This window comes from Tamandua tetradactyla, chromosome 6 (genome assembly GCF_023851605.1).
Source record: "Tamandua tetradactyla isolate mTamTet1 chromosome 6, mTamTet1.pri, whole genome shotgun sequence".
NCBI lineage: Eukaryota > Metazoa > Chordata > Mammalia > Pilosa > Myrmecophagidae > Tamandua > Tamandua tetradactyla.
In genome coordinates, this window is record NC_135332.1 from 4,080,354 (window position 1) to 4,093,426 (window position 13,073).

Genomic DNA, 13,073 nt, shown 5'->3' on the forward strand with positions numbered 1-13,073 from the left:
CTGTGCTTTTTTTTTTTTCTTAACTCTTTTAATCCTAATAAAATTAACACTGGCTGAATGGAATAATTAAAGGAAAAACTTCCTAGACTTTCCCCTTTCTTCAATGTGTTGCTTATGACACCATTTAACAACAATTAAGAGAAATAATCAGCACTTTCGACAGATTGGTAAGATGCTGTTCTTTTAATCCCAGCATGGATTGGGAGTTATGAAGGAGGAAATACAGAAGAGTGTCACAAATAGTATCTCTCTTTTTACCTCTCCACCCGCCCCCCCCCCAAAAAAATCCCTCTCCTCCCCAACTCTGCCCACACCTACCCATACCCCCCGCACACACACAAGGAATTCAGTGGTACTCAAAGGTTTATTTTCTAATAAATGTTTAGGAACTAAAATGTTAAGATATTGTACGATTCTGCCTACAAGAGCTCTGTTAAGACTTTTAAAAATATAATTATCTTATTCTCTGTAAGTTTTCCACTGTTTTCCTCTACTTCCTTAAAAATTCTATAGCTCATGTCTTTCCTCCTTTAACATTTGAAGATCAGTCTATCTTTACATTAACCTTACTAAATATATTTTTAATCTCAAATTCAACTGTACGATAATACTTTCTTGGTATTTATATTCTGTCCATCTTTATATTTAGTGTTCATTTCTCATTTTCCTATCTTTGTTTTGATTTGATCTTCCTCTGCACCATGCTCCCATGATTATCTACATTTAATGCCAGTTAGCTCCTAAAATTCCTTTCTGCTATGAAACTGTTATCATAGGTAGTTTATCAAAGGTACATGCTTCAATAGCTATTTAAAATTTTTATTTTAATGCCTTTATTCTTGTTTGGACTAGGTGTGCTTCAACATTAGTTACAAAATTCCAGTTCACAAAGGAACCTCCATAAATGGATTTCTCAATCACACATTCTGATGTTATCTCATTGCTCTTATTTGTTAATATCCCCTCCTCCAAAATGATATTTGGAGGAATTAGTGAGTATAGGTAGTATTCATCTTTTCTTTCATAAGGACCCTAAATGATAAATACTTTATAAGTTGGGATTCTTTTTAAAAACAACATAACACAAGAGTTATATTGCCAAAAGAGTGTTTGAAATGAGAAAATCCTAAAATTTATTACACACATTATTAATCTCAGATTTGAGGTCTTGATTTTTATTTTATTACATTTGTTTTTCTTAGGAAAGTCCTCAGTGATCAGCTGTGCATGTCATTGTTATTTATAGATCTTTCTCTAATACAGTTGTTCCCAAACTTTAGTCTGCCCACCAAAATCATCTAGAGGACTTGTTAAACCTAGGTTGTTGAACTCCAACTTCAGGGTTTCCAATTTGCTGGCTAGGGTGGGGCTCTGTCATGTGTGTTGCTAACAAATTCCCATATGATACTTATCCAAGTACACATTTTGAGAACCATATTGCTTGACTTTCTGCACCTAAATATTTATCATTGGGTAGCATAGACTGTTTTGATTTGTGTATTCTACCACCTTCTGTAGTATAGCATATTAAATTTTCTACAACATTGCTACCTTCTCAAATTTTTAAAAAATCGTTGCTGATATTATTATGCTTCTCATCCCCGTATGGAACCCTAGATATTTCTCTTTATGTTTTGCTCCCTCTTAGTACAGAATCTTTGTTGGGATGATAATGACAACCTCAATGGCAGAAACAATAACAGCTAACATTTATAGAACATTCTGAGCTTGGCACTGTTCTGAATATTTTATTTGAATTAATTTTTATAATCCTAACAACTCCTTCACAATATAAGTACTGTTATTATGCAAAAATAACTGATGAGGAAACTTAGGCATAAGATAGTTCTCACAACTGGAAAGAAGTAGAAGGACTAAGAATCAAACCTAGGCTTTCTGGTTCCAGAACTAGACCTTTAATTCCTCTGTTGTCCAGTTCCTTCACTATTCTACCATGTTATTGTGTCTTGCTGTATTATGTCTTAAAAACACATATTTAGGGGCGGGCCGCGGTGGCTCAGCGGGCAAGAGTGCTTGCCTGCCATGCCGGAGGACCCCGGTTCGATTCCCGGCCCCAGCCCATGTAAAAAACAAACAAACAAACAAAATATAATAAAACAAGAAAATGTTTAAAGATGTTTCCCTTTCTTCCTCCCTTCCTTCCTTCCATCCTTCCTTCCTTCTCTCTGTCTTTCCTTCCCTTCCTCCCTCTCTCTTAAAAAAAAAACAAAAAAACAAAAAAACAAAAAAACACATATTTATTTTGTTTTCCATAGTCACATCCCTCCCTGCTCCATGTCTTAGTAAACTTCAGATGAACTATATCATCATACCTAGGTATTGTGGTAAATACTTTACATGCCTGGAATCATTTAAGCTTTATGATTCACAATCCTATGACTTTCAGAAAAGACCAAGATATGGTAAGGTTAAATAACTTACTGTTTCTTCCTACTAAATTTTCTTACTATTCCTAAGTTTTAGGACCAAGACCTAAGTCTTTCAAATCACAAAGCCCATGCTTTTAACCAATATGCATTCTTCCACTCAACTTCTGCCAGATTCCCAAACTCAGGTCCCTTACAGCATAAGAATCATGTTCCGTGGTTGTTCAAAGAACTTCTCAGAGCCCTGCAATAGTTTCATATTATCTCTCATATCAAAATAAAATGTCTGGTTTTGGTTTCAGAGTCTACCTACCCATTTCACCTCGGCAATGTTTTTTCACTATCAAGTGAATCCTCTTGACACAGGATTCTCTCATTCATCTTTGAATCATCTTACATACCATTTTTTACAATGAATCATATTACAATTCTTGGCCTCCTAGGCCCCACTTCCAACTTATCCTATTATGTTCTCCACCAAGCAGTACTGAGACTATTTGATATTCCGTCTTACCTGTGATTGTGCTTTCTGTGTTTGAATGATTTACAGATAACTTAGTAGTTTTCCACAGTTAGGATGAGAGCACTGTTAGCATCTACCTTATAAAATAATTTAGATTTATTATTATACATGCATAGCAGTCCATGAATGAGGATAGAAGATAAAGGTAGAAGAAAAAATGAAATTTTTTATAGAGAATATTTTATAAATTTTTTATAAATTTTATTTTAAAAATTTTATAAAAATAACTCCAGTTGGAATATTCTCAGGAAAAATAAAGAAGTCTGCATGGCATTGAGCTTCACAGCCTTAAAATAACCTCTTCCTTGCTGGAATTACATATTTGTGTAAGAGGTTCCAATTTTTTTTCTGCCAAGATATATTTTACTTCTGATTGATTCATAACAGGATATTTCACACTCACTTCATAGTCTTCAGCTATTTCCTTCTTTCTGTTCAATCTTTAAGACCCTGCTTTTCTCCCTTGACTCCATCTCATAAATCTTGTACATTCTTCTACCTCCTTCAGTTTCTCTTACCACCCTGTTTCTTCCTTACATATGTATAGTAAATTGCTTATTTCTAGCTACTAGCCCCAAGTTTCATTATAAGAAAAATTGTCATTGATATTTTTAGATGTATAGATTCTCTTGAGCAGAAACCACTACTGTCTTTGTCAGAATTCAGCTGGTAAATTATTCTGCCATGAAAATGCTTCAGTAAAATTCTAGTGAAGGACTTAAGAGTTTTAAGAATTAAATTATAATCATTTCTCCTATACTTAGCAATATTGTATAAAATAAACTGTTTATTTTTTAATTAGTTAATGAGATTTAATGAAAGAGATTGGCTGTTAGTAGCCTGCATATGTGCATAGGCGATACTTGAGATCTGAATTAATGGTAGTGATTTTTAAAAAACAGGCTGATGTATTACACTCTTAGCAGAGGTGACATTTCTACTATTCCGAAGCTTACTTTTGGCGGAGAACCATATTATTCACATGGTTAGCATTAAGCCCTGGCTACTGCCATCGAGACAGTAACTTTTATTTTGTTTTTTTTTTTAATATGCACTTAGAATAAACACACCCTGAGATTCTAAATTGTGACTTCATTGTCTGTAGGTTTTGAGTATTGGCAGATTTCAAAAATATTTTCCTTATTCTTTTAAAGCTTTATTTTTTTTCCCCTCCAAAGGAAATAAAAGAGAATTCTTCCCATGCAATGACAACGTTTTACATTATTTTTTGCAGGTTGGTTGGTTATTTTCTGTTGGTTGGTTATAGATGAGGATTTTGAAGAACATACAGAAACTATTGAAAAAGTAACAGGATCTTAAGTCTTGGACACCGATAGTTATGACACTAATATATGGTGCATACAAATCAATTTTAGATTCAACTGATACCTTTGAGCTGTGCTCTCTTAAGCACTTTCAACCTATAATAGTTCGTTGGATAGAACTTCTCTTGAAAGAATCAAAGCAATCTTCATAATTTTAACTATAAAAATATTAAACTGCTTATTTGAATATATATAATAATAAAGCCCCTCAGTGTCTCCTAAAAATAAGTAAATAAAATTTATACAAACTTTCTCATAAGTAAAATTTTTGTGAAGTATACTTTTCACTACATTCTTTGCCATAATAAAGTGGATTTTGTGGCATGGATTATTCTATTCCATAAAAACCATGATTAAATGAGTAACTAAATCACATCTCTTTAGCATCCATTGTCAAACTGAAATGACCTCAGTCCAGTAGCAGTTTTAACTTCTTACACTGATATCTGAGCAGGAAGGTGGTTAATTTCCTGTAAACCAGGTAGATTAGGCCTGATGACTTCTGTTTAATCCTGCTTCTAGTATTTCTCACGCCTGAATGTTTTAGTAGTTATTTCAGGATAAAGAAAACTTCTGATTACAGTTATAAACTAAGCCATAAAACTCAGTCCTCTGTTTTCCTCAGTTAATGCCTATATTAATGGCAAAGGAAGCCAAGATAAGAAAGCTTTAAATAAAGACAATAGCTAATGGCAATAGACAATTATGACTTGTGCTCATAGTTTGAATATTAGATTTTAGCTTTTCCCCATTCAAGACCCATCTCCTCTATGAAGAATGTAGTTAATTTTTTTTTCTGGCACAAAAAAATAGGGTAACCTGATCTGCATCTGACAGAGTGTGTCGTTCAGTTAAGTGCTTCCATCTGTTGCTTGCTGTTCCCCTTACTTATGACCCTTCTGTGTTTCTCTCTTTTTCTTTCCCCTTCTCTTCCTTACTTCTCTTTCCTTTTTTTTTTCTGTTCTTTCCTTTCTATTTTCCTCTCTCTCTCTCTCAATCTCTCTCTCGCTCTCTGTTTTATTCCCCCACTCTCTTCCTCTCTTTCTCTTTTTTTTTTATTTTTTTATTTTTTATTTTTATTTTTATTTTTTTGTCCTTAGCCCCTCTGAGGAAGGCAAAGTTTGTTGAGAGCCCACGAATTCCAGAATCCGAGCTTGGCTCACCAACCCTCACTTCAGCTCAGAAACTGGATGTGGATACATACTGCCCTGGTAAGCATGCATGCAAAGTGTCAGCTTCAAAAGAGGGAGGATTGGATCGGGCCTATCCAGCAGAACAGTATGTTGCATGTATAGTGTTCCAAAAAACTTACGAGTCCCGTTTTTACAAGTGATTGTATATTTTCTTTATTAAAGCATAGTTTTTACTGCATGTCCTTTTTTGATGTTGATATAATAGGAATAAGTTAAAAAGAATATCAAAGATAAACTTCAAGAGAATTAAAGTAAATTTTGGTAGATAGAGAGTTTTCAGGATTATTTTATTGATTTGAGATACTTAAAGAAATTTTGCTTTGGCCATGTACAGTCAAAGTTCACTCAATAATAGACTTTTTGCATATAACCTATTATACCTACTCTCTTTTGGATTTCTGTACAGTTACAGAAAATGGTTTTGTTGTAGAAACATTAAACTTGAATTAGAAAAGAAACATTATAGCTTCCGGAGCTTGAGTCAGACTCCTTTTGGACACTCACTTTTAGAAATAACTCTTATGAATGGCTTGTAAGCAGATGTGGGAGTTCACTAAAGCTCTTCTTGTGTGGCAGCCAGACTGAGGAGAATCACTGTCAATGCTTGAATTCTTCCAAACTTAGAAAAGTTGCCTGGCAACATCCTTGACACTCATTCTACAGTGAATCTATAGAGCTGTGTCAGAAATGTTCACAGTTCCATTTGCGTATACAGATCAGAGCTGTAGTTAAGGCCCTTGGAAGACTTGGTTTTAGGTCTTTTGTTTATCTTGCACATTAAAATTGACGTTAAACCACAATAAATATAGCCACTACATATTTACAGCATTAGGGGTCAGCAGAGTAAAATGATTCCTAATTCTAGGTAAGACATCAGTAGCTCATTTGAAATTTCAGAACAATATACCTTGAAAGCCAAATAAATATATTTTTTAAGTAACAATAGGAGGAAACTTAGGTCAAACCTAATAAAATAAGAGAAGTTTAATTTTATGAATCAATTTTTAATATGGAAAGACCTTGGGGACTTTGCTTTTCTGTTTCCGAAAGGAATAAAATAGCTCCTTAACTGGTTGTAGCACATTGTTAGAAGAATCTTTTTCATATTTTGAGATAGTTACATTTCTCAATGTAATATTGTGTGTTGCATTTCTTCGGGGTGCTTTGTATTTCTTCAATGATAATTTTTTATAGCAAAGATTAATTAATTAATTAGCAAGCTAGCTAGCTAATGGCCTATTCCTGCCTTGAGTTTTGAGTTAAAATCTAGCAGAAGCCTTTTCCTTTCCAGAATTCCAATCAAGAGAGCCCAGTCTTTCACTTCTGATTGTCCATCTGACATCCTTAATCTAATCTATTGCTGTCATTATGAAGGAAGGTAGCAGCTATTTATTGGAATGCAAGTGTCGAATTACCATGAAAAAATGTTATCCATGTCATTAGTTACATATATTTTCCACAAGCATGAATTATTTTATTAATTGTAATTGAACTACTCAGATAAGGTTTATAAAAGCCAGGGGAAAAACTAAATCAAATTGCAAATTGAGTGTGATGATGATTGCACAACTAAGTGATGATAACTGTGAGACATTGATGTGTACTTTGGATGGAATATATAGTATATGAATATATTTCAGTAAAATCTGCAGATAAAAAAATGCAAATTTCTGTGCTAGGTAGTCTCTCCTTATCAAGAACAGGTTTAAGCCCAGAAACTTTGTAGTGTTTTTCTCTTTTATAATAAAGTTTATTAGACTTTGAAAATAAGTTTCTGCTAAGATAAGAGTAGCCAACTGACTTCTGTGAACTCACAGTGATTTTTACATAGGACTCAAAAATTAATAACAAATTAATTAAATAGCACACTTATAAAACAAAAGCAAAATCCGTGCTTTTAAAATTGCTTACATAATGTATACTAACAGAACAGTGATCATACTTTGTTGTTTACTCATATATAATAATGCATTTAAAGCTTGTGTTCTGCTGTCTTCTTGTCAACCTGCTTTATTCAATATCACATTCAGGGAGGGTGCAAGGGTAGTTCAGTGGTAGAATTCTTGCCTGCCATGCAGAAGACCCGGCTTTGATTATCCCGGTCCATGCACTTCCCAAAAAACAATCAGAAAATTCAACAAATGGTACTGCAATAGAATAATGAAATGTGATCCCCGCCATACAGCAAACAAAAAAAATAAATCACATGCAGATTTAGGAAAATATATCTCACTGAGGCAACAATCTTAAAGTTTAGAACATTGGTTCTCAATTTTTAATCATCTGGAAGGCTTGTTCAAATACAGATTTTCTGGTCCCACCCCCAAAATTCTGATTCTTTAGCTCTGGGGTGGGCCAAGAATTTGCATTTCTAACAAATTTCTAAGTAATGCTGATCCAGGTTCCACACTTTGAAAACCGGCTGGGTTTTAGGGCTGCTATAGGTTACTTACAGATGGTACAGTGAACAATGTTGCATATCTGGTGGGGTTTATTTTACTGCTACTGGCTTCTGGGGAGTAATTGGGAACATTGTTTCTGTATGATCTAAACCTAAATTTTCAGGTACTTGTATTTTATTTGGAAGAATAAAACTTTTATATCTGAGAACAGGATATAGATATATATTTTTCCTTGGCATATCTATTTGTATCTGGCATCTGTGTACCCATGTCTAGTTTTCTGTGTTGTGCTACCTATAGAAGAAAATTATGGCTCAAACTAAAGCAAGTCATTGATGTTTCAGCAGCAAAGTCTAGGGAAAGCTACTCTGGGTTTTAGCTGTTGATCCTGAATATTTATCTTAATAAAGTGAGTGCTTCAGTCCACATAGCATTAGATTCTAGAATATCTAATTCAGTTGTACCATTCCTCGGATCGTTAGTTGCATACAGAAAATGTGAGAAAAAAATACAAGTAAACAAGGTGTTTTGATTCTCCAAATGAAAACTATGGAGATGAAAGCTAAATTACCAGAGTAGGCAAGGGGTGGAAAGTGAATTGTGTTTGACAAGTGTCTTACAGTGGGGAAATTAAAACAGAGAAATTAAGTGATTTGTCTAGGGTGACAAGCATGATTTATTTTTTGACTATTTGAGTAGACACACTGTAGTAGAGATACATTGTTGTCTAATCCTATTACCTTGTCTAATCCTATTACTATTTTATAACTACCCCTTGGTGATCCTTAAATTAAAACACAGAAAATTCAGTGTTTAATTATGAGACAGGACTGTATTCCATGACAACCCATCAATGATTTCAATAAAGCAGTTTTTGTGAATTTATTCACAAAAAGTGATGAATTCATCCTACACTCTATAACTTTTCTGCTGATGGCATTACTTAGAGTAGTTATGTAATTTTAGATAAAGTCACTTAACCTTCCTAAGTCTCAGTTTCCTCTTCTGTAAAAATGGAGAAAATAATCATAAATCAGATTAATAATTAATAAAAAGCACTTAGAATACTTGACATTGTAAATGCTCATAAATGTTAGCTGATTTTTACAGTGATGATCCTGAGGTATAGCACAAGAGCTTAAGGTATTTACTAAATCATCAGAAAAAAAAGAGATTCAAAGTTTTGGGGTCATTTTTAGTTAAATATCTCTTATTGTGTTTCAATTCTCATTCTCTTCTTATTAGTCTTGTGATATTGAGCATGTCTTGTAGCCTCTCTGTGCCTCAATTTCCTGTCACAGCAATATTATATATAATATAACTGTTTTAGTTTTCTTTGCTGCTCAAGCAAATACCATGCAACAGGTTGACTGAATCAATGGAAATTTGGTTTTGAGGGTAGGAAAAAATCCAAATCAAAATATCATCAAGGTGATTCTTTCCTTGCAGAGACTGGTGTCCTGAGGCTGGCTGCCGGTGATCCTCGTTCCTGGGCTCCTCTGTCACGTGCCAGTGCACATCAGCCTCCCGTGGCCTCACCTTTCTCTTCCAGGTTCCACTAACCTTCAACTTCTTGCTTACCATTTCTTTTCTCTTATCTTTCTGAATTTCATTCTGCTTATTAAGGATTCCAGTAGTAAAATAAAGGCCCATCCTAATTGGTTTGGGCCACACCTTAACGGAAGTAACCTCTTCAAAAGTCCTATTTACAGTAGATTCACACCTACAGGAATGGATTAAGTTTAATAACATGTTTTTCTGTTCTGTTCAGTTCTAAAACCAACAAGGTGACATTATTGCTGAATTCCACAATCTGAATATGGGTGTATATATAAATACATGAATACACATTCACAGAGTGAGATAATGCTAGGGTGAGCAGTGGTTATAGCTGGTTGGTGGGATTACAAGTGAATTTAATTTTCTTTCTTGGACAGCCTATTAATAATATATGCTCAGGTTCTGGAGTTAGATCTGGGTTTAATTTCTGGCTTTCCTTTTCCAGCTAGACCTACAAGCTATATGTCTGTGTAACTTTCATAGCCTAAAATTCTTTGTCTGTAAAATTATGATAAAAATGACCTATCTTTCAAAAAAAACAGAAAGTCCTATCTCATAGGGTTGTTATTAAGATTAAGTAGAAAAAAGAAGAAAATAATAATAAAAAAAGATTAAGTGGAATAGTGTGTATGCAAATGCTTTGCTAAGGCAAAATAAGCAGTAAGAGATACTAGTTCCCTTTCTATTATTATTATCCACCATCATCATAACTATACTATATTTCTAAAATTTCTGTAGTGAGATTGTATTGAAAATTTTCAGTAATCAGATACCACTAAAGGACAGTGATAAATCATTGTCTGTATCTTAGTTTTTACATTTTTATATTTCACATTATAATTGCATTTTCCAAGCATGAAAGTGAACCTTAAAACAGATGGCAGGCCAAGTTGATGGAACTTTCATCTACATTTGCAAGGTTAAGGGTAAAAGGCCAGACCAGTCTTATGAATATACCAAGCTTTCATCAACACCAACTATTTTCGGAGGAATTTGAGATTAATCTTTTAATAATGGGTCCTATTAAATCTCTTTAGAAGATGATAGTATTCTTTAAAGAACAGTATCATTTGAGGTAACAAGGAAACTAGGATGTATTTGAAACTCAAGAATGGAAGAGAGTTTTACAATAGATATTTTTATGTATTTGTATTTTTAAAGGATTTTTCATTTAGGTTTCTTTTCAGCATTCTATGTTCCATAGAAGCTCAGGCCACTATAGACAAGGTACTTCATGTAAAGTGAATAATTCTATTAACCCTTTTTTCCCCAACTCTTCAATAGTCATAGTCATTCCTATTTTCAAAAAAAGAATAATTTATTTTATTTCTTTTTCTTCCTTTCATTTTTTCCCCAGAAAACCTTACCAGGTATCTTTATCCTCCTCGTTCTTTTGTTCTGAGTTTTTTGCTTATGAGAAGAACACTCTATATGATTTGTACTGGTCTCTGGATACCAAGAGCCTTTTTCATCTAATTTACATCTTCTCTTACCTGGTGTGTATATTCTGTATGTCAACTGTGTTATAAGTGCAGTAAGTGTAAAGCAAGATTTTTAAATTATGTTAAATTGGTGAGCATCAGACTGGAACTTCTAGTTCATCTTTAGAGTGCAGTTCTAAGCACACCTTAAAGTTTGCTGGAGTTCCTACACTTGGTGATCCTAGGCTCCAGCTTTTCTCCTCTGTCCTTTTGAAACAGCTAAAGCACAGATCAATTGCTTAAACATTCTTCATAGTTAACAAATGCCCCCATTGCTAAAATGACCCTCAGTGCTAGGTGAGATCTCCATTCTGGGTTTCTGTCTTCTCCTTGATCATTCACCGCCATCTTGTAAGTTCTTTAATGCTTTAAAATATAGTTTTAAAATGTATTTTGTCTAATCTTTTTTAGTTGTCATCATTACTAAAAGTCCCCTGCCACCATTATTTACTTTGGCAAAAAAATTTTCATATTTGTGTTTTTAGGTTGCATGCTCCTCCTAAAGTATGTAAAAGGAGTACCTTATTTTTCCATTCTATGCTTATAACGAAACTATATGGCAGCAGACTACACTACTAAATACTCTTAGAATAATGCCTATTTGAACATACCACTCTCCGTAAATTCTGAGAGCAATATATTAAGAAATTGAAAAGGTATTTTTAGCCAGTTGTTTACCTGAAATATAAAAAATTCTCTTTTTAAACAGGGTTTTAAATTTGGTTCATGGTCCATCTTTTTGAGCAAAATTTCCCTCTTTTGGACTTGGAAACAAAATCTCAAATAAATTAGTATTTCACGTCAAAATTTTAACGACTTTTTCCCTGTTTTGGCTGTGATCCTACCCCGATACTAAATTGTTGAAAAACTTGCCTTTCTACTTCTGATCTTCATCTGGCATTATTTGTCATTATTCTCTTAGATTGGGGGGGAGATCTGCTTCATCTAGCTACAATCCCAAATGTATAGCATAGATCATTGAGGTAGATTCAGCATTATTAAATTTTCTGCTTTTCTGTCACCTTCTATAGTAACCATAATAGTTGAGTCATAATTGTGAATGGGCAAAGCTAATGATTATAATGTTACCAGAAAAAAAACTGGGAGTGGGAGTCATCATGCAAAACAACTAAAGAATTTCTTTTACTGTTTGAAGAGACCATGACATGCAAGCTTAATAAAGTCTAGCTTTTCATTACTTGGCTCCATTGCAGACCAGTTTTAAAAGGAATGTTCTTATTGGGTGGTTATATATTCTATTAAAACATTGGGGGCTTTTGGGAAAAGAGTAGCTGAAGATGAGCCCTGCTCCATGGAAAAGTTAGAGAAGGGACAGGAGGGCGACTGAGGCGGCCATTCGGGAGTGTGGTTGACCTGGGAGAGCCTTCTGCACCACACTACGCAGCCTTGTTTGCAGAGGGCAAGGAACTGAGAGGCAGAAGGCTGGACCCTGGCACAGAGGCGCAGAGCCCACAGGAGTGCATGGATGGGAGCTGGGAACTTGGAAGTAAGCCAGGCCATGTTCCTTGGGCGCGCTACCTTCACCAGTGCAACCCCATGATTGGTGACTCACCCCACACCCCATGCACCCGAACCCTGTCACCTGCTCCCATTCCCCACGCTCCAGGCGCTGGCACCCCACCAGCCCCCGTGCACATACCAGCCCCAGCCCCTCCCACCCCAAGTGCAGCCCAACCCACCTTTCCTACACCCCTCCTGAGCACTTCCTCCCCCTCCCTGTTCCCTCCAGGCTATTGCCAACACATAAAGGCCGCAGGCACTAACCTCCATACTCAGGCTATCCCTGCCTCCCTGCCCATAGTGTCACACAGCCTCACCCCATCCCACCCCTGAGCTCTGTGCATCAGTTTATGGCACTCTAGACCCACACATGCACATTGACCCCCAATCAAGTCATTCAGCTCTGGGAGCCCCAGTTTACAGCAGTCCTAGAACTGCGAACATGCATGGCCCTCAGCCATACTTCCTAGCACCGAAAAAGTGCTGACCTGCACAGCCGGGTCACATCTGCCTCCAATCCACAGAGGCGTAACACCAACCTGCTGCCACAGCTCTACACATACACACAAAGGGCCCATGCCTTAGATCAGTGCATATCAGGGTTACACCCTCCAGACCCGTGCACCTGCACAGCTACATCCTCCCTGGCTGCTGGGTGCCCACATTCACAAGCATCAGTGT

The 13,073-nt window shown here is 35.5% G+C and overlaps 1 protein-coding gene across 13 annotated transcripts in view; it reads left to right on the forward strand.

The window, feature by feature from the left end:
• The window catches only part of TANC2 (tetratricopeptide repeat, ankyrin repeat and coiled-coil containing 2), a 642,298-nt gene that overhangs the window by 301,333 nt on the left and 327,892 nt on the right, over positions 1-13,073 (forward strand). For 9 of the 13 annotated variants that reach the window (XM_077163513.1, XM_077163519.1, XM_077163514.1 and 6 more), the window contains one exon: positions 5,336-5,446. The exons of the other annotated variants lie outside the window; for them this stretch is intronic. In XM_077163513.1, the coding sequence (XP_077019628.1) occupies positions 5,336-5,446 (111 nt within the window). The remainder of the gene's footprint in view (positions 1-5,335; positions 5,447-13,073) is intronic. 13 annotated transcript variants of the gene reach the window in all.